Source organism: Pecten maximus, chromosome 11 (genome assembly GCF_902652985.1).
Source record: "Pecten maximus chromosome 11, xPecMax1.1, whole genome shotgun sequence".
In the NCBI taxonomy this organism is placed as follows: Eukaryota; Metazoa; Mollusca; class Bivalvia; order Pectinida; family Pectinidae; genus Pecten; species Pecten maximus.
Window position 1 is genome coordinate 8,344,203 of NC_047025.1, and position 26,571 is coordinate 8,370,773.

General features: G+C 40.7%; 1 protein-coding gene across 1 annotated transcript in view; it reads left to right on the plus strand.

The window, feature by feature from the left end:
- The window catches only part of LOC117337832, a 92,736-nt gene that overhangs the window by 43,835 nt on the left and 22,330 nt on the right, over positions 1–26,571 (plus strand). The window contains 24 exon segments of the mRNA XM_033898960.1: positions 1,266–1,537; positions 2,666–2,780; positions 3,385–3,669; positions 4,020–9,459; positions 9,461–10,268; positions 10,623–10,737; positions 11,588–11,769; positions 11,955–12,069; positions 13,523–13,785; positions 14,372–14,486; positions 15,614–15,771; positions 16,185–16,299; positions 16,778–17,016; positions 18,635–18,749; positions 19,096–19,283; positions 20,323–20,437; positions 20,856–21,088; positions 21,851–22,099; positions 22,431–22,548; positions 22,940–23,127; positions 23,595–23,709; positions 24,309–24,481; positions 25,169–25,286; positions 25,646–25,902. Of these exon segments, the coding sequence (XP_033754851.1) occupies positions 1,266–1,537; positions 2,666–2,780; positions 3,385–3,669; positions 4,020–9,459; positions 9,461–10,268; positions 10,623–10,737; positions 11,588–11,769; positions 11,955–12,069; positions 13,523–13,785; positions 14,372–14,486; positions 15,614–15,771; positions 16,185–16,299; positions 16,778–17,016; positions 18,635–18,749; positions 19,096–19,283; positions 20,323–20,437; positions 20,856–21,088; positions 21,851–22,099; positions 22,431–22,548; positions 22,940–23,127; positions 23,595–23,709; positions 24,309–24,481; positions 25,169–25,286; positions 25,646–25,902 (10,091 nt within the window).

A 26,571-nucleotide genomic window follows, 5' to 3' on the forward strand; every position in this document is an offset into this window, starting at 1 on the left:
AGTAAACAGTTCTCTAATAGACTGACTCCCTGTATAGTAAACAGTACTCTAATAGACTGACTCCCTGTATAATAAACAGTTCTCTAATAGACTGACTCCCTGTATAGTAAACAGTACTCTAATAGACTGACTCCCTGTATAGTAAACAGTTCTCTAATAGACTGACTCCCTGTATAATAAACAGTTCTCTAATAGACTGAATCCCTGTATAGTAAACAGTACTCTAATAGACTGACTCACTGTATATTAAACAGTTCTCTAATAGACTGACTCCCTGTGTTATAAACAGTTCTCTAATAGGCTCACTCACTGTATATTAAACAGTTCTCTAATAGACTGACTCACTGTACAGTAAACAGTTATCTAATAGGCTGACTCCCTGTATATTAAAAAATACTCTAATAGGCTGACTCCCTGTATATTAAACAGTTCTCTAATAGACTGACTCCCTGTATAGTAAACAGTTGTCTAATAGGCTGACTCCCTGTATAGTAAACAGTTCTCTAATAGGCTGACTCCCTGTATATTAAAAAATTCTCTAATAGACTGACTCCCTGTATAGTAAACAATTCTCTAATAGACTGACTCCCTGTATAGTAAACAGTTCTCTAATAGACTGACTCCCTGTATAGTAAACAGTTCTCTAATAGACTGACTCCCAGTATAGTAAACAGTTCTCTAATAGACTGACTCCCTGTATAGTAAACAGTACTCTAATAGACTGACTCCCTGTATAGTAAACAGTTCTCTAATAGACTGACTCCCTGTATAGTAAACAGTACTCTAATAGACTGACTCCCTGTACAGTAAACAATTCTCTAATAGGCTGACTCCCTGTATATTAAACAATACTCTTACTAATAGACTGACTCCCGGTACAGTAAACAGTTCTCTAATAGACTCAATAATGTCTATTGCTGCTGCCAACAAATGTAAAAGAACAGACATCCCGTAATTTGGGTCAAAATTTAGGTTTTGGTCTTGTGTCCTAAATCATTATTATTAGATAATTATAGTGATTATAAAACATATCTTCCGGTTTGTTTTAATGAAAGTGTACATTCCTACTACAGAAAAATATAATCGTTATGTCTGCCTTGTGTGTTTTTCAGGGACCTGCAATACACCCCAATTTCTCCAGTTTTCAGACGCTTTCAAAAATGAGAGGGGATCTATCTTAAATTACAAACAATCATTAAATAAATAATACACATCTTGAAGTTTTGAGGGGCCAAAAAACTTATACCTCAAAAATTCTGTTTCAGATGTGCTGCGTTTCCAAAACTATCAGCCAGCTGCAAGCTTGTGTCTGATCCTAAGGACCCATTCTGTTGTAAGGTACCTGAATGTTCCTTCACCCCTACTAATGGCACTTACTCTGGCTACGGCTACCCAACAGCGGCTCCTGGAGTCATCAATGGAGGAAGTGTCGTCAAGCCTACACCACGACCTAATGTTGTACCCACAGCTCAGCCCCTCCCCGGGGTGTCCACTCTGGCTCCCACGCCAGCCCCCTCCCAAGGTCCCACATTCAAAGGTAAGTAAAGGTGTAAAGTATTGCCGACGTCCATTCCTCACATGGCATCCTGTTCTGCATCAATAAAATATCTGGAGAGCCCCTCTGATTTAGTTTATATTTACAGCATATAATATTTACATTGTAGTATCATAACATCAAGCTCCATACTTGCATGATCATATTCTTGTAGTCATCGGTTGGGTTAAAGGGTCTCGTCAAATTTGATCTCTTCTGAATGCGACAAAAATGCGTCCTGTCCCTATCTAAATCAATATTATTCCTCGAGAACCACTCCAGCAGATTTGGTTGGCATGTTTCTACCACAATATGCTGTGTTATTCCACTCTCAAGTCATTGGTATAAATGTGCCAACTGTTGGATATATATATATGTTATATACCACTAGTGGTATATGACCTTCCAGTCTTTTGATTGGTCAAGACTTTAAACTTAGACCCGAGCTGCAATTGTTATTGACGTCATCAATAATCGAATTACGTCACATCATCGGGTCCTGGCCATCACCTGTAACACCCTATTTGCATACTTGGCCACGTTTCCCTTTGATTCAAGCCGATATTATTGTGGTAGAAACAGGTCACATGACTTGTGATTTTTGGATATGGAATTTATTTCACACTCGTAAGTTATTTCTTAAAACTTTTAAGAAATAACTTACTCGTGTGAAATAAATTCCATATCAAACAGCCACTCGTTGTGTAACCTCTATTTACACCATAGACCCTTAACATCAACTTAAATGATTATTTAAAGGAGCAGGTGCATTCCTGTCTTGCATATATTTTCTAGTTGTTGAGAGAATTTGATGGATTCTATCTTGTAATAACATTGCCAGTAGTTATGATTAGCATAATTTATACTGAGCTGTTTTCTCCTTTCTCCTCTTTTGAGGAAACATTTGATTCATTTTACCCTGTTTCTGTATTCTTAATAGCTCCTTATTTCATGAGCAAGTCATGATCAAATACGAGGACCATGTCTTCTTCTTGCAAGGGCCATGGTGGCTGAGTGGTTAAGGTGTTCTGACACTTTATCACTAGCCCTCCACCTCTGGGTGAGTTCAAAACCCACGTTCATACAAGATAATGTCTATCAGTAACAAGAATAATGTTGATATGTTTCTAGATGTATGTGTGTATAAGGGCCAACAGTACACTCAGGGCCAGAAGTGGGAGGATGGCTGCGACTACAACTGTGAGTGTGTGGATGCCAAGACTGGATTCTACCAGTGTTCAGAACGGTAAATGTTTTATTTTTCACCCTTTTAGGTGCTTTGCCACCTACAGTGGTCATCACCGACCCCAGTGAAGACCAAATCAATCATTGAGAACATATAAGGAATTCAAATGTTGTGTATTTCTGCTATCCTGATATATTCCGGATGGGACCAAATTTTTTCTCAAAAAAAAACACAAAAAAAACCGGATTGGACCGAATAATTTGTTCTCAAAAAAATTTAAAAAAGGCCCAACAACACACTGTCTCCTTCCACAAAATATTGTTTGTAATTTCCTAATATGATTCATCCTTTATTTGGTGGAAGACACCTGTTTCAAATAAATAAATTATAGAAAAAAAATTAAAATGATAGACATGTTCTGTTTTATTGAGTGTTCCGAACTATTTTCTGCATGAATTATTACGCTTGCTGCCTGGTTTGTAAATGGGAAGTTTGAAAAACCATTAATAATTCTGTTACAGCCATTTTGATATTTAGGAGTCATATATATCATTTTTTCAAGGAACTGATTAACATTGCTTTTCTGTATAATGTAATATTCTTGATTTCTGTTCAATTTCTTGTGTTTCTGATAATGTTACTATATGATTGTCTTTTTTTATAGATGCTCCAGATTTGTGAACTTGCCTGATGGCTGTACCCTACAGAGGGACTATCTGAACCCATGTTGTATGAAACCTTACTGCGTCCTCAAACCCACAGCAAAGCCGGCAGTTACTCCATCCCTAGGACCTGGCCAGACTCCATCCCTTACACCCAATGCATCGCCTAACCCTGTGTGTATGTATAATGGTGTACCCTTCACCCAGGGACAGTCCTGGTCAGATGGCTGCGAGCTGAAATGTGTGTGTGAAAATGCCACTACAGGATACTTCAGATGTAACGACCGGTGAGTTTCTCAGTCTCCTTAGGTTCAGAGGTTCACTAGAGAGGAGAATTGTGATCAGACTGGAAGTTGAAAAGAAAAAATTGTAGCTTTTTAAAACATCTGCTGTCATTATTGTACTGTGAAAGCTTTCAAAACATTTATTGCTTAATTTGTTAAGTAAAATATTCTGTTGAAATATTTATTAACATGAATTATTATAGATGGAAATATTCTTAAGAATCAAGCAAATTTCATTAACATTTAAAAAAAAAAAAGCATACTTTTTTCTTGATAAAATTATTAAGGAAAAATAAAATAAGATTTTATAAGTTTTGATGATTCTTTTTTTAATGAATTAAACTTATTTTTAGGTGTCCACATTATGACTTGACTCCTGGCTGTACAATGATCACTGATCCACGAGACTCTTGCTGTGTGAGACCTTACTGTGACCCAAGAATCACACCTACTCCTGCTCCGGCCATCCCAACTGCCCCAGGAGTTCCAGGTCAGACCTATACACCACAGCCAGGCAAGACCTTTGCTCCAGGTCTCTATCCCACTCTTCCTGGAGGAATAACTCTGATGCCTGGAATGATGCTAACACCCGCTCCTGGGCAGACATATGCTCCTGGGTTGTATCCTACTCTGCCTGGTGGAGCAACTCTTGTGCCGCCAATGGCACAAACTCCATACCCAGGATATACCTATGCACCACCTATTCCCACAGCTCCAGGCATACCAGGACAGACATACACACCTTCTCCAGGGAAGACATACGCACCATATTTGTACCCCACACTTCCTGGAGGAATTACTCTCATGCCTGGTATGATGATCACTCCCGCACCAGGACAGACATATGCTCCCGGGCTGTACCCAACTCTGCCTGGTGGAGCAACTCTTGTGCCACCGTTTGTCAACACCCCATACCCTGGCTTTACATATCCTGCTCCGATACCTACTGCTCCAGGGGTTCCAGGACAATTGTACACACCTGCTCCTGGGAAGACCTATGCACCAAACCTGTACCCTACAGTTCCTGGAGGACAGCCTCTTAAACCAGGGATGATGCTCACTCCACAGCCTGGCTACACATATGCTCCTGGCTTGTACCCAACCCTTCCAGGTGGAGCCACCCTTATACCACCATTAGCGTACACACCACGTCCAGGTTACACCTTCGCACCTGTCCCCACAGCTCCGGGTATACCAGGTCAGACCTACACACCATCACCAGGCAAGACCTACGCACCTAACTTATACCCAACAATACCAGGAGGAGAGACATTGATGCCGGGAATGATGCTGACCCCAAGACCAGGACAAGTCTACATTCCAGGATTCTACCCGACACTCCCAGGAGGAGCTACACTTGTTCCCCCCTTGGCTTACACACCACCCTCTACCTATACTGTTGCTCCACCAATCCCAACTGCACCAGGAATTATTGGACAGACGTACACTCCATCACCAGGAAAAACATATGCGCCAAACTTGTATCCAACAATTCCTGGAGGACAACCTCTTGTACCTGGAATGATGCTCACCCCACAGCCAGGCCAGACCTACGCTCCTGGATTGTACCCAACCCTTCCAGGCGGAGCTACCCTTGTTCCCCCATTTGCTAACACTCCACATCCAGTTTACACTGTTGCTCCTCAAATCCCAACAGCACCTGGAATTATCGGACAGACATATACTCCATCACCAGGAAAGACATTTGCACCAAACCTGTACCCAACTATACCAGGAGGACAACCCCTTGTACCTGGTATGATGCTCACCCCACGACCTGGCCAGACCTATGCTCCAGGACTCTATCCAACTCTTCCTGGAGGAGCGACCTTGATTCCACCACTTATGTACACACCCTTCCCAGGATATACCTACGCTCCACCCATTCCGACTGCTCCGGGTATTCCAGGACAAATTTACACACCTGCTCCAGGAAAGACATATGCCCCAGGACTCTACCCGACTGTACCAGGTGGACAGACTCTTGTTCCTGGTATGATTCTGACACCTGCTCCTGGCCAGACCTACTCTCCATTGCTGTACCCCACATTACCAGGGGGAGCAACTCTTGTTCCACCGTTTGCTGGATACACATTTGCACCCATTCCAACTGCTCCTGGTGTTCCCGGACAAATTTACACACCTGCTCCGGGAAAGACGTATGCCCCAGGACTCTACCCAACTGTACCAGGAGGACAGACACTTGTGCCAGGTATGATGCTCACGCCACAACCAGGAAAGACCTATGCTCCCGGGCTGTACCCAACTCTGCCTGGTGGAGCAACTCTTGTGCCTCCTTTGGCCAATACACCATACCCTGGCTTTACGTATCCAACACCCATCCCAACCGCTCCAGGAGTTCCAGGACAATTGTACACACCTGCTCCTGGGAAGACCTATGCACCAAACCTGTACCCTACAGTTCCTGGAGGACAGCCTCTTAAACCAGGGATGATACTCACCCCACAACCGGGCCAGACTTATGCTCCTGGCTTGTACCCAACCCTTCCAGGTGGAGCCACCCTTGTACCACCATTGGCGAACACACCACGTCCTGGTTACACTTTCGCACCTGTCCCCACAGCTCCAGGTATACCAGGTCAGACCTACACACCATCACCAGGCAAGACCTACCCACCTAACTTATACCCAACAGTACCAGGTGGAGAGACATTGATGCCGGGCATGATGCTGACGCCAAAACCAGGCGAGGTTTACATTCCAGGTCTGTATCCTACTCTTCCAGGAGGAGCTACGCTTGTTCCACCAATGATATACACACCATATCCAGGATACACCAACAAGCCACCAATTCCTACAGCTCCAGGCATTCCTGGTCAGACATACACTCCTTCTCCTGGTAAAACATACGCACCAGGACTTTACCCAACTGTTCCCGGAGGCCAGACTCTTGTTCCGGGCATGATGCTGACCCCGAAACCAGGACAGACGTATGCTCCTGGGTTATACCCTACACTACCAGGTGGCCAGACTTTGATCCCCCCTCTGATGTACACTCCTTATCCTGGATTCACCTATGCTCCACCCATCCCCACTGCTCCAGGTATCCCAGGACAGACGTACACACCTGCTCCAGGACTTACATATGCACCGAACCTGTACCCGACAATTCCAGGAGGACAGATGCTTGTTCCAGGAATGATACTTACTCCACTTCCGGGCAAGACCTATGCACCTGGTTTTTACCCAACATTACCAGGGGGAGCAACTATTGTTCCACCATTTGCTGGTTACACCTTTGCACCGATTCCCACTGCTCCTGGTGTCCCTGGACAAATCTATACACCAGCTCCAGGAAAAACATATGCCCCAGGGCTCTATCCAACTGTACCAGGAGGACAGACACTTGTGCCAGGAATGATGCTCACGCCACAACCAGGAAAGACATATGCACCAGGGCTATACCCAACCCTTCCTGGCGGAGCAACTCTTGTGCCTCCATTTGCTTACACGCCTTACCCAGGATACACATTTAGTCCACCTATTCCCACAGCTCCAGGTATCCCTGGTCAGACATACACACCATCCCCGGGACATACATTTGCCCCAGGACTCTACCCAACAGTACCAGGAGGACAGCCACTCGTACCAGGAATGATGCTAACCCCACAGCCTGGCCAGACTTACGCTCCTGGATTGTACCCAACTCTTCCTGGAGGAGCTACTCTGATTCCACCCTTTAGTACAACAGCCATTCCGACTGCTCCAGGTGTTCCAGGACAAACATACACACCATCACCAGGAAAAACATTCGCTCCAGGACTCTACCCAACATTACCAGGAGGACAGACTCTTGTTCCAGGAATGATGCTCACGCCACAACCAGGAAAGACATATGCTCCAGGATTGCTACCAACTCTGCCTGGAGGTGTAACATTAATGCCACCATTGGCATATACACCTTATCCTGGGTTCACATTTTCTCCACCCATTCCTACAGCGCCTGGCATTCCCGGTCAGATGTACACACCCTCACCAGGAAAAACATTTGCCCCAGGTCTCTACCCAACAATACCAGGAGGACAGACTCTTGTGCCAGGAATGATGCTCACGCCACAACCAGGGAAGACCTATGCACCAGGACTGTACCCAACTCTTCCTGGAGGAGCTACTCTTGTGCCTCCATATGCACCCACTCCCTACCCAGGGTTTACCTTTTCACCGCCTGTCCCCACAGCTCCAGGTATACCAGGGCAGACATACACACCATCACCAGGCAAGACTTATGCACCATACTTATACCCGACAGTACCGGGCGGAGAAACACTGATGCCGGGGATGATGCTGACTCCAGAACCAGGAGTGATGTACCAACCAGGTCTTTATCCTACTCTACCTGGTGGTGCTACACTTGTACCTCCTCTTGCTAGTACTCCATACCCTAAATACACCTATGCTGCTCCTGTCCCCACAGCACCTGGAATTATTGGACAGACATACACTCCATCACCAGGAAAGACATTTGCACCAAACCTGTACCCAACTGTACCAGGAGGACAACCCCTTGTACCTGGTATGATGCTCACCCCACGACCTGGCCAGACCTATGCTCCAGGACTCTATCCAACTCTTCCTGGAGGAGCGACCTTGATTCCACCACTTATGTACACACCCTTCCCAGGATATACCTACGCTCCACCCATTCCGACTGCTCCGGGTATTCCAGGACAAATTTACACACCATCACCAGGAAAGACGTACGCCCCAGGACTCTACCCGACTGTACCAGGCGGACAGGCTCTTGTTCCTGGTATGATTCTGACACCTGCTCCTGGCCAGACCTATGCTCCTGGACTTTACCCGACTCTGCCAAGTGGCGCCACTTTAGTGCCACCATTTGCAGGTTACACATTTGCACCAATTCCTACCGCCCCTGGTGTCCCAGGTCAAATTTACACCCCTTCACCGGGACATACTTATGCACCATACCTTTATCCAACGGCTCCAGGTGGTATACCTCTTGTGCCAGGCATGATGCTGACTCCAGAGCCAGGAAAGACGTACGCCCCAGGACTGTTCCCAACTCTCCCTGGTGGTGCTACACTAGTCCCACCATTGGCCAACACTCCATATCCTGGTTATACATATCCTGCTCCGATACCTACTGCTCCTGGAGTTCCAGGACAATTGTACACACCTGCTCCGGGAAAGACATATGCACCAAACCTGTACCCTACAATTCCTGGAGGACAGCCTCTTGTACCAGGAATGATGCTCACCCCAAAGCCGGGCCAGACTTATGCTCCTGGTTTGTACCCAACCCTTCCAGGCGGAGCCACACTAATACCACCATTAGCCAACACTCCATATCCAGGGTACACCAACGCTCCTATCCCAACAGCTCCAGGTATACCAGGTCAGACCTACACACCATCACCAGGCAAGACCTACGCACCATACTTGTACCCAACAATACCAGGTGGTGAAACCCTCATGCCAGGAATGATTCTCACCCCACAACCTGGTGTCATGTACCAGCCAGGCTTATACCCAACTCTTCCAGGCGGTGCTACACTTGTGCCTTCCCTGGCCATCACTCCATATCCAAGGTACACCAACGCTCCTATCCCAACAGCTCCAGGTATACCAGGTCAGACCTACACACCATCACCGGGCAAGACCTACAGACCTGACTTATACCCAACAATCCCGGGTGGTGAAACCCTCATGCCAGGAATGATGCTGACCCCACAACCAGGTCTTATCTACCAGTCAGGTTTGTACCCAACTCTTCCAGGTGGAGCCACACTTGTACCACCATTTGCCTAACACTCCATATCCAGGGTACACCAACGCTCCTATCCCAACAGCTCCAGGTATACCAGGTCAGACCTACACACCATCACCAGGCAAGACCTACGCACCATACTTGTACCCAACAATCCCGGGTGGTGAAACTCTTATGCCAGGAATGATGCTGACCCCTCAACCTGGTGTCATGTACCAGCCAGGCTTGTACCCAACTCTTCCAGGCGGTGCCACACTTGTACCACCATTTGCCAACACTCCATATCCAAGGTACACCAACGCTCCTATCCCAACAGCTCCAGGTATACTAGGTCAGACCTACACACCATCACCAGGCAAGACCTACGCACCATACTTGTACCCAACAATCCCGGGTGGTGAAACTCTTATGCCAGGAATGATGCTGACCCCTCAACCTGGTTTTATCTACCAGCCAGGCTTGTACCCAACTCTTCCAGGTGGAGCCACACTTGTACCACCATTTGCTAACACTCCATACCCAGGGTACACCAACGCCCCTATCCCAACAGCTCCAGGTATACCAGGTCAGACCTACACACCATCACCAGGCAAGACCTACGCACCATACTTGTACCCAACAATCCCGGGTGGTGAAACTCTTATGCCAGGAATGATGCTGACCCCTCAACCTGGTGTCATGTACCAGCCAGGCTTGTACCCAACTCTTCCAGGCGGTGCTACACTTGTGCCTCCCCTGGCGTACACTCCATATCCATTTGTTCCACCAACACCAGCTGTCACCCCATCACCATACCCAGTACCTACTGCTATCCCGGGTATCTTTGAAGGCAAGGGAGTCAACGGACAAGGAAGTAAGTCACATTATATTATGTTTTGTGGTAGAGTTAGCTCCCTTGATACTTAATGGTAGTTATCTCCCTTCTATTTTCTGAAAGAAATATGAAAAAATAATTTTGTATCAAATTACAATAAACATAATAGTTGAAATGATCTGATAATTAGATTAACCTGTTTTGAAAAAATTCTGCCTGGTACCAGTTTGAAAGTAGATACAAAGCAAAATGTATGACCAGGTTCTGAGTCAGCTGTTTAGACATTATATTCAATTTTGGCCAATTCAGTGGAAATGTAAACAAGTGAACAATAAGGATGTATACAGCATTGTATGGACTTATCACAGAGATTGGCTCTTTACATTTTTTCAGAGGTGTGTATGTATGAAGGTGTAGCATACAAACAAGGAGAGAAGTGGCAGGATGGCTGTGCTTACAATTGTGAATGTATTGATGAGTCCATAGGCAGATACAGGTGTAAAGAAAAGTGAGTTCTTATTGTCTGATGTTACAGTTATCTGCTTCACCGATGTTTTTTGTCTCTTTCCGTAATTGATACATTTTGTATCCCCTAATCCAAGAGCTAGGTCACCGTTGTTATAAATAGAAATAGTCTATTAGGATCTTGCATGACTGGCAATGTCATGTGGAATTTATTTAACGAGTTCAATATCAAAAGGTCAAAGGCCAGATGTCAATGTCACCACTACTGAAAATGACAAAATAGTCCCTGGTCAATGGATCAATCATGGAGATCAGTGTTGTTCAGCAATACCTTGTTATATATTTTTAATCGTTTTGTAACTCAATGTAGTCGGAAATCATTGGCTTAAAATGTATGCCAGCTTGGTATGGTAAGAGAATAATAGAATCTAACATGGGTCTGTTCTGTGAACAGGGATATCTCAACCCTCTTTCAAGAGTTTGGCCAGTCAGCACGAGGCTTGCCGAGTGCTGGCCAGCCAAACTCTTACACGAGGGTTAAGATATCCTTGTTCGCGGAACAGACCCATGATTGATTATTTTTCTCACATTCTTGCAACCAAACATAAGATTTTATGAAAGTTTTTCATCGCGCCATCTTCAATGCTCCTTGGAATGTGCGTCAAAATTTACACCCTGTGTAATATCGATTTATCTTTTCCCTAGCAACGGTCGGATAACCCTGTGAAGTATGTGAGAATAATAGAATCGTTCCCTACCTTAGGGGTGTGACAAAGTAATTTCAACCCAAGGGGAATTCATGAATGTCCAACCCGAGGCTTGCCGACTTACTTTATACTGTATGTACAAATGTAATGTTGAGTCGTGTATTGATGTTGATGTTCTGTTGACAGGTGTCCTCTGTTCCTCAATGTACCAAGCTACTGTCGCCTGGTGGTTGATCCAAACGATGCCTGTTGTAAGGTTCCTCAGTGTGTTGAACCCACTCTGCGCCCCACACCTGGCCCTCAACAGATCCCTGGGGTATCCCCCACCCCACACACTGGACCACAGACATTAGCACCCACTCTGAAAGGTACATGTAGTGGATTTAAAAAAAAAATGAATGAAAGAAAAAAAATTTGCTTGCAGTTTGGGATTTATATATAAGACAAAGCTTATATTATAAACGTCAGAAAGTACAAGCAATGCTTACATTATAAACGTCAGAAACTACAGATTTTGAAGTGAAATGATAATTGAAGTTATTTTAATTTGCAGAGACATGTGTATTTAATGGGAAGTCCTACACCCAGGGCCAGCAATGGTACGATGGCTGTGACAGAACATGTGTGTGTGAGGATGCTCACATTGGCTACTACCGCTGTGATGATAGGTAATTAACACATCTTGAAGCATTGTATATATAGCCATTCGGGTATCATAACCAGGACATGTGTTTGTGCTTTCTTATTATGATTTTGATTTGGAAATTCGTCTGCGCATTTTGAAATTTGTTATAAAAATGTTTATCACTTTGGCACTGGACAGGTATTATGTGTGCCACTATGCCCTAATCAGCTTAACAGTATTAGAGCAACTAAGAAAACTTACATCATTCAAACTCAAAATCAATAAACTTGAGGGGGAAAATAACCTCAACATCGATGAAATGAGGGGAAAATAACCTCAACATCGATGAAATGAGGGGAAAATAACCTCAACATCAATGAAATGAGGGGAAAATAACCTCAAAATTGATGAAATGAGGGGAAAATAACCTCAACATCAATGAAATGAGGGGAAAATAACCTCAACATCAATGAAATGAGGGGAAAATAACCTCAACATCGATGAAATGAGGGGAAAGAAAATAGCCTCAACATCAATGAAATGAGGGGAAAATAACCTCAACATCAATGAAATGAGGGGAAAATAACCTCAACATCAATGAAATGAGGGGAAAATAACCTCAAAATTGATGAAATGAGGGGAAAATAACCTCAACATCGATGAAATGAGGGGAAAATAGCCTCAACATCAATGAAATGAGGGGAAAATAACCTCAACATCAATGAAATGAGGGGAAAATAACCTCAACATCAATGAAATGAGGGGAAAATAACCTCAAAATTGATGAAATGAGGGGAAAATAACATCAAAATTGATGAAATAAGGGGGGAAATAAACTCAACATTGATATAACAAGGCGAAAATATGAACCAAAATATAGATTTGCTTGGAGACTCCTAAAAAAGTACAAGGATGGCAAGACCAGGTACTCATTGACAACACCCACCATACAAATCTAAGTCAAAGGGGGTTAAATCAGAATCTCGAATAAGAGTTAGGTTGGTGACAACATAACTACTAGGCATGCCAACAAGCATCAAACATGTCTGACCTAGATCTAGATCTCATGACACCAAAAACACCTGTTCATCCTGTGAAGTAGAGTTTGCTCACAGATGAATGAATCTTATTGGCGACAAGTAGATTCTTAGAGTACAGCCAATATTCTTCTTTATGATAATTCAAAACTCAATGATGTCATATGGGGTGATTTACAACTTAGAACCCCATATTTCTCTACGTAACAAGAGTTTTATTGACTTTGATTGCCAAACTGATTTTGGAAGTTTTCAATGCAACCAGAATTTAATGGATATCCAACTCCTTTCTAAGTTGAAAATTTAGTCTTAAATGTTCCTAAATAACAGATACAAGACTAGTGTAATCTATATGATTATATATGTTTGTCGTGGTGCTGAGATTATAACCAAGGAAAGTGGACCTATCATAATTGATTTATGAGAACTTTGATAATTAACTTGGCTGACTTGTTTCAGGTGTGCCAAGTACCCCAACCTGCCCAATACATGCACTCTGACAGCCGACCCGAAGGACCCACAGTGCTGTAAGGTGCCCCAGTGTATCCCGATCCCAGGCGTGAACGGTAACACTGTGAACCCCTCAGGACAGCCAGTTGTTGTAACAGGAGTACCGGGAGTAATCATCGGTGTGGGAGGTACACCTGTGCCACACCCATACGTGACCCCCATTCTACCTCCAGGACAATCGCCACCAACCACCAGCTCTCCTCTGCCTAAAAGTATGACACTACCATTGTAATCCAGCAAAATATCTACTCAACGGGAGTACGCCAGGTTTATCTAACAAAAACCATTGACACAATCGCTTTAATTTAAACAGTACCATAATATACTGAGCCAGATTTTCTCTTGCATCCATGCATAGTATTTGTGTCTGGAGCCCTCCTGTGGGATATGTTTTACTGGAATAGCCTTTGGCACATTGCATACATTCATATATTGATAATAGATTGATCTTTATACTTCCCGAAATGTGGATAGAGCTCAATATTGAATTGACACCCGAAAAAACATTTGGAACTTTTATATAAAAAACAATTGTTTAAAAGAAAATCAAATTGGTAAAAATGGGTAAATATGCTGTAAAATAAATTTTAAAAAAAGAATAACACTAAAAAAAACAAAAACTGAACCTGCAGCTGTTCTATGTTTACCTTTTCAACTGCCGTGTGGAAAATATCTAAGTTATAAAATAACAACCTTGAAAAGCCTTGAGCTTGATGCATTGGTTACTGTTTAACCGTGAGAAGTCACTTCGGTAGAAAAGTTGTTGGTTATGACATATCATTATGGTCTATGTTGCAGACGAATGTGTCTATAAGGGTCAAGCTTACCACCAGGGCCAGAAATGGCAGGATGGCTGTGACTACAAGTGCGAGTGCATCGATGGCAAGATGGGCAAATACCAGTGTACAGAAAGGTAGGAGTAATTATTTTACCCTAAGGCTTCAGCAAAGATTTCAGGTTCGTGCCGGGATCCTGAAACTATAATCTTGGCCAACATTTGAATCATCTGTTGCTGCTAAGATTTACATTAAAAGGCTATGAGTATAAAATTTTGACAAAATCTAAAAGAAGCGTTTTGATCTAGGGGCATAGTATAGGCACTATTTGAGATTGATGTATTGTATGATTGTAGTATTTTCATGCTATTCTCACTATAAAATAAATTTTGCATGTGAATGCAAGATGTTACTGTCTTGATTGTATCGGTAATACAACTTTAAATTGGTGACATGTCATTGATAATGTTACAGAGTACATTGTAATTTGTTTCAATGCTTCTACTAGAGATTAAACTTGGTACCTCCAGATTATTAGTCTTCCATTCTACCAATCAATCTATACAGAAGTTCTATATTAGCCAGGGTTACATTAACGTGACAATAGTATCATCTGGTCATTCCAAATTGATGAATCTAGTTTATTGGTCCCTTACTGGTGAAACCAGGAGGATTAAAGGTCTATTCCCGTCCATCTGTCTGTCTGTCTGTCTGTCCATCCACTCAGTTTTCTGCTCTATTCTCGGCCATGCTTCAAGTTATAATGGTGAAGTTCGAATTTAACTTCAGTATGAGTAGCTACGGATCAAGTTTGAGTTTCAGCGCTTTTAGGTCGAGGTCACAGTTAACTATAGTTAGCAGGGGCCGGTTGGGGATATGTTTTGCTTTAGAAATACCTAGCATGCTTGTTTGATAAGACTTTGTAAGAATATTCAATTTATTGGGGGATTTATGACAAATGTAAAAATAATATGTTCATTGATTTGTGGTCTTTTCAATGTATGCTGCTCATTGTTCAATTTTTATTTATAAATCCTACTATTAAAGAATGAATTTCAACAGTACATTGTAAAAATTTCAATTTCAAAATCAAGTTATTTTTTTCATTATTATAAATTTCTTTTATTTGGAAGTGAGAAAATGAGATGTGGCTCAAAATTTGGTATAGGGTGGCATATTTTTAGGATCAACTTGATGAAGTTTAATCTGAATTTGATCAGAGATAAGTTAAGGAAGACATAACATCAGTATTATGCTGTAACAGGTGCCCCACCTTCCCAGTCGTACCACCACAGTGCACCCTACAGAGAGACACCAATGACTACTGTTGTTTTGTTCCTCATTGCGACTTCAACCAGACTGTGCCTACTCCAGCACCACAGGTTTCTCCAGTACCTGGGGCTTCCAACATTCCATCCACTGGTGAGTAACTTCTATATATCTCAACAAGTAAGTAGCATGGGTCTGATGGCTCCGCCAGTCGAACGTCATATGATTGTTTATAAATCTCTTCACTTTGCAGTTTATGTTTCTCAGGAAGATGAGATTATTTTCAGTTGATTGTGCTGTCATGGCTGTGTATTGGTAATTTACCCTAATTATGATGTCCAATGAGGTGGTCACCACCTACTACAAGAAGACTCTTGTTAGAAGGCTGTTTACAGGGTAATAAACCCAGCCAACAACAAGCCACTAAATATTTAATTTCAATTGTCTAGTCTAGTGTTGTTCTGAGCATCACCTTCATATTAAAACAAAATTAATTACTGTTTAGCAATGGCAACATGTTAAAAAATGTTTTAGCATTACTTCAAATATTCATATGAATATTTCAGCATTCTGTGTGTACAACGGCCTACCATTTAAACAGGGACAAGTCTGGGAGGAGGGATGTTCAAAGCAATGTCGCTGTGACAATGCCCTCACCAATTACTACTCCTGCTTTGACAGGTAGGAGTCGGATACGGATAATTGTAAAATTAGTATAGCAGACTACTACTGATATAAAATGTCTATGTTGTTAGAATTCAGTCCAATGTACATATCTTATACTAGAGACGTATCATACATATAGAACTTTAATTCTGCTTAAGATTAATATTTGGGAATTTTGAACATTAAAATATGATTGAATTGAATATCCCGAAAGACTGTGTCGCTGACTGAACAATTGTGACAAGCTTCTGTTCCAGATACGAAATGATTTCAGCAAATTTCTTGTTTAAGAAACACTGAATACCTAAGATTGTCAATGAAACACTTTTTACAAAATTGTCATTGAAGGAAAAAATTTCAACAAATTTCTTGCTAAGATATTTCCTTTAGTGCTCATTTCTTTGCAATGGTAGATATCCAGATATGTACCTAATAAAACATGATCTGATCCTGAAAAAGAATGATTTGAAGCAAATTCTGACATTTCTCTCAGGTGCCCATCCTTTAGCAACCTGGACTCCAGTTGTATCATGAAGACAAATCCCAACGATCCATGCTGCCAGATTCCAGAGTGTCTGAACTCTCCAACGCCTGCACCCAACATGCAGCCAACCCTCGTACCAGGAGGCACACCAATTCCAAACCCTTACCTTGTCCCGACCCTTCCACCCGGAAAGATCACAGGGTCTGGTCCACAAGTCAACCCCAACACAGGACTGCCACAGACAGTCGGTGAGTTATGTACAGCTCAACCTTGTTGCTTCCCTGAGACTGCTTTCATGAAACGGTTTGTGTCATTCTGCAATGAACATAATTATGCACATGTACCAGATGTGTGTTTGTTTTTCTGAACTGAAAATGCATGGTGTTTAGGGAAGTTGATGCCATAGCTTGTCGTCCTGCGGCGCCATCTTTATTTTTTATTTTGCAAAACCCACTATAAGTCATGAACCACCTTACAGGATTTCAACCAAATTTGGTGTAGAGAATCCCTGAGTGAAGGGTAACCCATTTGGTTTAAAAGGTGGGTCTGGCTCCACAGGGACCTGAGGCATGGGGAAATATAGCAAATTCTTAAATACAAATCTTTCCCCCTCCCCCAGGGGCCTCAGAGGGAGATTCGATAAAATTCTTCTGTAGATATGAAGAGTGTTTGACCATATTCACTGCAATATCTAGGCCGCTTGTCTGTCATATATAGAATGAGAAATTAAAAAAATTGTTTTGGATAGACACTGCTGAATTCATCTTATTGATGTCGTTAATCAATAGAACCAGCCTCAGTCTCATCCAGGCTAACAAGTCGAGCGATTAGCATACAGTATTAAGTTAAAATAACTTGTTTCTTGCATTTGTTGCATTTGATCATTTTTGATAAAACATATACATGTATTTATTTGTGCGCCAAGTCATCTAGTCTTGGACAGACATAGATGAACCCTTCAGTTGGTCGTTATGGGCTTCCCTATGGTCAGTCTTGGCCCTAGTCTGTGCTAAGAAGGTTTAATCATTTTGACTGGTTGCACATAATCTGGTCTCTTATCGGGATTTGTTTGTAATTTACTAAATGTATTTTATGTAGTTTTCTGTCAATTTACCATCTATCAGTAATTAACTGTATCACTGTTGTGTGTGTAGGTTTCTGTCAATGTACCATCTATCAGTAATTAACTGTATCACCGTTGTGTGTGTAGGTTTCTGTCAATGTACCGTCTATCAGTAATTAACTGTATCACTGTTGTGTGTGTAGGTTTCTGTCAATGTACTGTCTATCAGCAATTAACTGTATCACGGTTGTGTGTAGGTTTCTGTCAATGTACCATCTATCAGTAATTAACTGTATCACTGTTGTGTGTGTAGGTTTCTGTCAATGTACCATCTATCAGTAATTAACTGTATCACTGTTGTGTGTGTAGGTTTCTGTCAATGTACCATCTATCAGTAATTAACTGTAACACTGTTGTGTGTGTAGGTTTCTGACAATGTACCATCTATCAGTAATTAACTGTATCACTGTTGTGTGTAGGTTTCTGTCAATGTACCATCTATCAGTAATTAACTGTATCACTGTTGTATGTAGGGTCCGGTCAATTTACCATCTATCAGTAATTAACTGTAACACTGTTGTGTGTAGGTTTCTGTCAGTATACCATCTATCAGTAATTAACTGTAACACTGTTGTGTGTAGGTTTCTATCAATGTACCGTCTATCGGTAATTAACTGTAACACTGTTATATGTAGGTTCCGGTCAATGTACCATCTATCAGTAATTAACTGTAACACTGTTGTGTGTAGGTTTCTATCAATGTACCGTCTATCAGTAATTAACTGTAACACTGTTGTGTGTAGGTTTCTGTGAGTACAAGGGTGTACAATACCACAAGGGCGACACTTGGGACGACGGCTGTAACTACAAGTGTCAGTGCATAGAGGAGACAACAGGAACATTTACCTGTAATGAAAGGTATGTAGTGGTAAATACTCATCATGAGGCTAGGCAGTTGTTAAAGTTTCTTTTTTATGCCCCTGCCAGGAAATGAGGTTATGGGGGCATGTGGTATTACGTACCAAGTCTGTCCTGTCACAACCCATCAAGATGCAGTTTAACTAGCTAATCTCAGGAACTGCTGATGCGATCCTCACCAAACTGTGTTTCTGGGTGTCGAACTGGCAGCGGGGGCATTTATATCTTACAGACATTTTTCTAGTCTAATAAAATATTAAAGTTTATTATTATGTAATTTATGTTTAGTGATTTTTCTTTCCTCTTTTTTCGTTGTATGTGCTTCAGATGTTAATATTTTTTCCAGGTGTCCACGATTCGCCAAGTTACCAGCACATTGCTTCATGGCAACAGATCCAAAAGATACATGCTGCAAGATTCCATCGTGTCCCCCTACCGCTGCCCCTGGTCTGGCCCCTACACCAGCTCCAGGATACACCCTCTCTCCGACTCAGAATCCCTTTATCTCGCCCACGCCTGCCCCACAAAGCAAGGGTAGGAAATACAACAACACCATAAAAACTGATCATCTTGTTTAAAAAAGAGGCTTTTTTGATTCATGTTTGATAAAACTATACACTTCACTATTATATAGGACCTAGATTCCTCTTCGGAACAGACATTTTTATCATGTTGATGGTCAAAAAGGGAATAAAGGAATCATCTTCTATGTAATCGTATATCCTTGCTGTACCAATTTCATTTTTCATTCAGTTGTAATGGAAAATTCATGGATTTGTTTACAGCCATTGTGTCTTGTATCAGTTTGGAGGTCAACTACCTGGAGTCAAAATAAGGTCACTGTTACCATATTAAGAATGTTTATGTCCTCCTTCTACCAACTTATATTTTCATCTGATTGTCCCAACCTTTTTGTATGAACTTACTGGACTACCTTGGGTCAAAAGTGAAGTCGCTGTCAAAGTAACTTTAAGTTAGATGGTGTTCTTATTTGAGCACTATTCAATGTTTGGATTGAGTAATTCCACAGCCTGCCATTTTTCGAGGCTTTTGACATGTTGATGTTTAAGTATGGGAACTTGCATTTCATTTATTATACCTAATAATTTTTTTCTTCTCAAATTAGACTGAATGCAATCAATTGTTTTCAAGTATCATAAGGGACCTAATTATCCCACCAGCCTGTAGGTGAACCCTCACCAATATTTCAGGATAGGAGAGGTTCACCAATATTTCAGGATAGGAGGATGTGTGTACTAATTGAAATTTATAATAAGATCCTTACCTCACTTATCTGCCAATATTATCTTCAGCCTTTACCAAAGACTCTTCAAACTAGATTCATTTTTATAAAGATATGTATTAAATGAAAACTTATATTTTACCCAGTTTTCACCTAGAAACTTTCGTTGTATGTGGTTTTATTAAGCGTGCCCCTTTCATGTTTTTGTAAGTGTACAGTGCACATATTAGTTCAAATACAGAGTAAATATGGAAAATTGAGGTTATTTTTCTGTATTCTCCAACTGTCACTGGTCCGCTGTAATAAAGTTACATTTTCCCATCATTACAGATGTATGTATATACCAGGGCCACCCCTACACACAGGGCCAGAAGTGGTTTAATGGCTGTGACAAGAAATGTACATGTGAGAATGCCAAGATCGGATACTACACATGTACAGACAGGTAAAAAAAAGTGTACATTTTAATGATTCGGAATAATTTGATGATATGAAAAAAATTCTGATTCCGTTTTAAATCTGCAGTTGTTTGACAGGATGATTGCATGTTGTATATAATTATTATAAGATTAAAAAAAAAAAATTCATTTCATTTGAAGTTAGAATGTCAAAATGATATTTATTTTCCTTTTATCAACAGACTTGTGGTTTGTATACATGTTAGTGATATATCTTACTGTATGGTAAATTCTCCTGATGAGCATTACTGTTTGTATGATATTAAATGTCTGTGAGTAGTTCCTTGCACAGTTTCAAGCTTTTTAGACAGTTTTAGGTCTCAAACCTTCATGGCTATTCCCTATAAAATAATTTGTAGTCTTTTCTTTTAGACATATTTAATAATAATGCTTATAACATCACAGGTGTCCAAGTTATACCAACCTTACTCCTACATGTGTTATGGTCCCTGATCCCAACGACCCTGATTGCTGTACAGCTCCTCAGTGTGACAATGCCAACTCTACCAACCCTACTGGCGTATACGGTTCAATCGTCGGAAGTGGGCGCCCTCCAACTCCAGCACCATTTTTGGCTCCAACCCTTGCACCTGGGGCAAGTCCGGACCCCAATGCACCATCACCAACACCCATGCCAAGTATGATAACAGAAAGTTTTCTGGCATTTATAGTTTTAATTCTCTTACATTTTACAAACAAACACGAAAAACATTCTTTTTAATTCTCTTACATTTCACAAACACACACGAAAAACATTCTTTTTAATTCTCTTACATTTCATAAAAACACACGAAAAACATTCTTTTTAATTCTCTGACATTTCACAAACACACACGAAAAACATTCTTTTTAATTCTCTAACATTTCACAAACACACACGAAAAATGTTCTTTTAAATTCTCTTACATTTCACAAACACACAAGAAAAACATTCTTTTTAATTCTCTTACATTTCACAAACACACAAGAAAAACATTCTTTTTAATTCTCTTACATTTCACAAACACACATGAAAACATTCTTTTTAAGGATTTTACATCTGGTGTACACTCTCCATGTGGCTATAGCAAGAATTTTTAATGTACTCATCCTAAAATCATACACTGTGGGAAACAGTCTACATACATAATTACAATACTGAAATCATCTTTGGATATTACATCCACAAGTATGAGAGAAATAGTAGTTAAGTTTTTATCAAGTATGGTTCACAGAAACTGAGAGATATCTGAATTCTGCTGCATCCTCAACATTTACATTTGTCATTTGTTATGAAATTAGGCAACAAATATCTGCCGAAAAAAACCCAATTTAATGCCACTCCTTCAAGTAGTTTGGATCAATGTTCACTTTGTTTGAACATTACATTTGTTGACTCGTTTTTGTGATTTTGTTTACAGAGGTGTGTGTCTACAAGGGTACACAGTATAGCCAAGGGCAGAAATGGCAAGATGGCTGTGCTTACAAGTGTGAGTGTATGAACGCAGATGCTGGAAGGTTCATCTGCACTGACAGATGCCCTCGCTACCCCAACTTGCCACTCACTTGTAGACTGGAGTTTGATCCCATGGACCCCTGTTGTGAGAAACCAAACTGTACACCCAACGCCGCACCAACTCTCCGACCTGGCCAGACCACACCCAATCCAAGTAATTCATCGTTTTCTGATTTATCAAAATAGATCAACTATATAATGTTTTAATTAATTTTGAATGTTGAATATTTTCAAAATGATAGGATAATTCCTTCAGGATATTTGAGTTCAGTACTGTATAACATCACTCTTAGACAAGCTAACTGACAATCATATCTTAACTTCACTAAAAGTAGAAAATATTAAAAACAGGTAAATTTTGAAACTTTAAACACAAAAACTGCTAAAAGGATAAGCTGGAGCTTCAGTTTTTCTTAGAATTTTATTTTGAATCCATTTTAGTTGAATATTGATTTTCGATTAAATGATAAGTTAATGATTTTCAGATGAGTTCTGTGTGTACAATGGAATCCCTTACAAACAGGGTCAGACATGGAAGGTTGGCTGTGAGAAGGTCTGCCGATGTGACGACGCCAAGATAGGCCGTATCAATTGTGATGACAGGTAAAATTTCTCTAAATAATCAGAGGAACATTATATCTTTTATATCAAGTTAATTGAATTAGGTTATACTTTTTTGCATTATTTATTAGCAAAGTGCTAATAAGAATTATGTTTTCGTTGTTTTTTATTGGTTGCAAGTAGCATAATGTAAATTTAGCAGAGAGTGTTTGTGTTTGTAAATATCCCAACAATACGGTCAATTTATGTTTGACATTAGTTTCATAAATAATCACTTATTGCTCCTTTTCTTGAAAAATCAGTATCAAATCTCTTTTGTATTGACTAGTTTAAGCCAAATTGTAGACATTTTTTCTTATCTCTCAATTTGTTCTGATCAGCTGGAACCAAAATTTTGTTATTATTTTTTCATAAAAAATGGTGTCTGTTGCAGGTGTCCATCCTTCCCTGTTCTGACCGGTACTTGTTCCCTGGTAACTGACCCTAATGACAACTGTTGTCAGGTACCGAAGTGTGTCAACACCAACACTACAAATCCAGACCAGGTGATCATTGGCGTTCCCGGCACCATCACTAACGGAGGACATGGAATGGTCCCGAACCCCAACACTGGCACTCGAAGTTAGCTTTACACTATTATCTTCTACTTTGCAATTTTGTCCTTATTTTGCTTTTTTATACCCCTAACATTGTTACCTTCCGTCTTTCTATTCTTATTTGATTAAAAATTTTGCAGAATTTGACATGCAGTCTTTGAAAATGATGCTCTCTTATTATTAGGATGATTCATAATATTTTGTGTATATTTTTTTGACGGTTACATCAGTGTTTTGCATTCAAATCATGGGGAAAATTCTTTTAAAAGCTTTGACCTGTTTTGGACTTTACTAAATTTGAATTTAAATTAATTTCCATCAAAGTGGGAGCAGAGGACAAACATGCTTCACAAGCATATATATAGTGTTTCTTGTTCTAAGTATTTATTGAATTCTGACAATATGTATTTTCAGATTGAACTTGGATGATATATTTTCATTGAATAATTAATTCCTGTATGGTCTTTACGACATGTTTCCTGCTTGTTTCAGACGGTTGTGTATACAAGGGTAAATACTATACCCAGGGCCAGCAGTGGGATGATGGCTGTTCCTACCACTGTTCTTGTGATGACGCCACTTCCGGCGTGTACAGATGTACAGAGAAGTATGTCATCAATTTGCTCTTCGTGGAAAACGTAGATTATTGATTCTAGGGGAGGGGAATAAAAAGGTGTATTCCTGTGAAAAATCCATCAAACTCCAGGCTTAGTTAAGGTCTGTTCCTCAAGCGCATTTATCCTACTTTACAGCAAAATATCTATCCCATCTATGTCTCTGATAATTTGATCAAAGACAAAAAATCAAAATCAATCATGAAAACTGAATTTGTATACACAGTAACATTTTGTGTTTCAAGGTACCTGGTAGACTGTAATACAGTTATTATTGTTAGTATTTCTTTCGTTTTAACACAAATCACAAAAAAATACATTTCATTGATATTATATCTAGCATGGATATATTGAACAGTAATACTTATCACATCACAGGGGTCGAATTGTCAGAGACATAAAATCAAAATACAGTTAAGGATTTTTTTTTTTTCATCCTGGTTTTCTTCACTAGAACAACCTAAAGCGTAAGATTAAAATATTAAAGTTAAAAGTAAAATTTCTTATAAAAAATCTTCCAGTGATTCAGTATCTTATAAGCAATTCCTTGCCATTGTATTATTTATTGACACAATGCTACGTCCTTCCCCAGGTGTCCACGATATGCCAGGATCCCATCCTATTGTACCATGGTACAAGATCCAGCCAACCAGTGCTGTGAGAAGCCTTACTGTACACCCCTGAAGACCCCAGCTCCTCAGCCGTCCCTGGCTCCAGGTCAAACTCCACCCACTGTGTCACCCCTCGCACCACCTCAACTCATGAGTAAGTAGGAAAGATATTTAATTACCCTCATCTTTCACTGCCTCAAGAAAGATTTTTGTTACCCCCCTCATCTTTCACTACCTCAACTCTTTAGTAATTGTGATATAGACATCTGTGACCTGCCATCTCTCTAAGTTCTTGCTCTCAACTGTGACCTCAACTCAGTGATAAGAATATGTACGTGGGAAAGTCCCCTCTCACCACAACAACTCAGTAAGTTGTCTTTTCGTCTCAACTCAGTAAGTCATTTTTCAAAGCCTCAAATGACACCAGTATTTATATGAGCCATCTGTGACCCCACACCTCTCACCCCTCAACTCGGCAGTAATTCGCCTCTCACATCAACTGATCTTTAAATATGAAAGACATCTATATCTCCACAACTCTCAGTCTTGACCCAATTTTAAGTCACTTTTCACTAACTTTACTCAGCAGTATGTATCAACATGATATGACCATAACCTGACATATGTTGGCTTTAAAATGATTTTAAATTCAATGGGTTGTAAAAGTTACAAAACAAAGCCTAAAGGACAGATTATGGCTCTTAGAAATGTTTTCTTCGTTTTGCATATGTTTTTGCCATTAATGATGCTGCTTATTTGATGATATATAACGATACTAGTTTTTTTAAAGAGAAACCAGTTGGAAGATGATTCAGAATTTGAGTAAATTCTAAATTTACAGATAAGGGTTGTGACTACCATGGTCAGACTTTCCAGCAAGGACAACTGTGGTATGATGGCTGCAGTAAGATCTGTTTGTGTGAAAATGGAGTGACCAACTTCTACCGCTGCCAAGACAGGTGAGAACAATTGTTGATGACATGAAGAACTCACCTGCAGCATAACATAATTGTCTCCCTTGTGCCTTACCATTTTTATTTTGAATTCAATATTTTTTTCTCTATTTCTCAAGTTTCATACCACAGAATGGTTGATCTTCTATCACAACTTAAAAATTAATTACCCAACTGTTTAGTGTTATGTTGAATGCCTGAATTATGTCCAGCTATGATTGTAAAGTGGCTGAAGATACATGTTTATCTTAAGTTAATAAGAATATAATTAAGACATATAACAATGTTCTAAACATAAAAGGAATATGAAAATTGTATTATCCCTTTTGGTTTGACCTGACTGTTTAATAATAAATTTTGCTCAGATGTGCCAAGTTCAACACAATAGGGGCTGGTTGTACAATGGTGCCAGACTCTAGGGACCCAGCATGCTGTAAGGTACCAAGTTGTCCTCTGGTAACTCCAAGTGTGCCCCCTACCCCAGGGATCTACACACCTGTCCCCTCACCCCCAGGTATTGTCAACGGATATGGCAAGGTACCTACTCCAGCTCCACAACCTACACCTGTACCACAGCCAGGAGTATCCACACTTAAACCTGTCAATATTACACCTGTGCCAGGTACGTACCAAGTCCTGTACTATAGGTAAGTTATTAACTCATTACACATACCCAACGGCAACAAAGTTAGTTGGATACTTGAAACAAGGTGTCTGTGGTCTGAAGTTGTCTGAAGTAATCAAGGTGTCTGTCTGTTGTCTGAAGTTGTCTGAAGTAATCAAGGTGTCTGTCTGTGGTCTGAAGTTGTCTGAAGTAATCAAGGTGTCTGTCTGTTGTCTGAAGTTGTCTGAAGTAATCAAGGTGTCTGTCTGTGGTCTGAAGTTGTCTGAAGTAATCAAGGTGTCTGTCTGTGGTCTGAAGTTGTCTGAAGTAATCAAGGTGTCTGTCTGTGGTCTGAAGTTGTCTGAAGTAATCAAGGTGTCTGTCTGTGGTCTGAAGTTGTCTGAAGTAATCAGGGTGTCTGTCTGTGGTCTGAAGTTGTCTGAAGTAATCAAGGTGTCTGTCTGTGGTCTGAAGTAATCAAGGTGTCTGTCTGTGGTATGAAGTTGTCTAAAGTAATCAAGGTGTCTGTCTGTGGTATGAAGTTGTCTAAAGTAATCAAGGTGCCTGTCTGTGGTCTGAAGTTGTCTGAAGTAATCAGGGTGTCTGTCTGTGGTCTGAAGTTGTCTGAAGTAATCAAGGTGTCTGTCTGTGGTCTGAAGTTGTCTGAAGTAATCAAGGTGTCTGTCT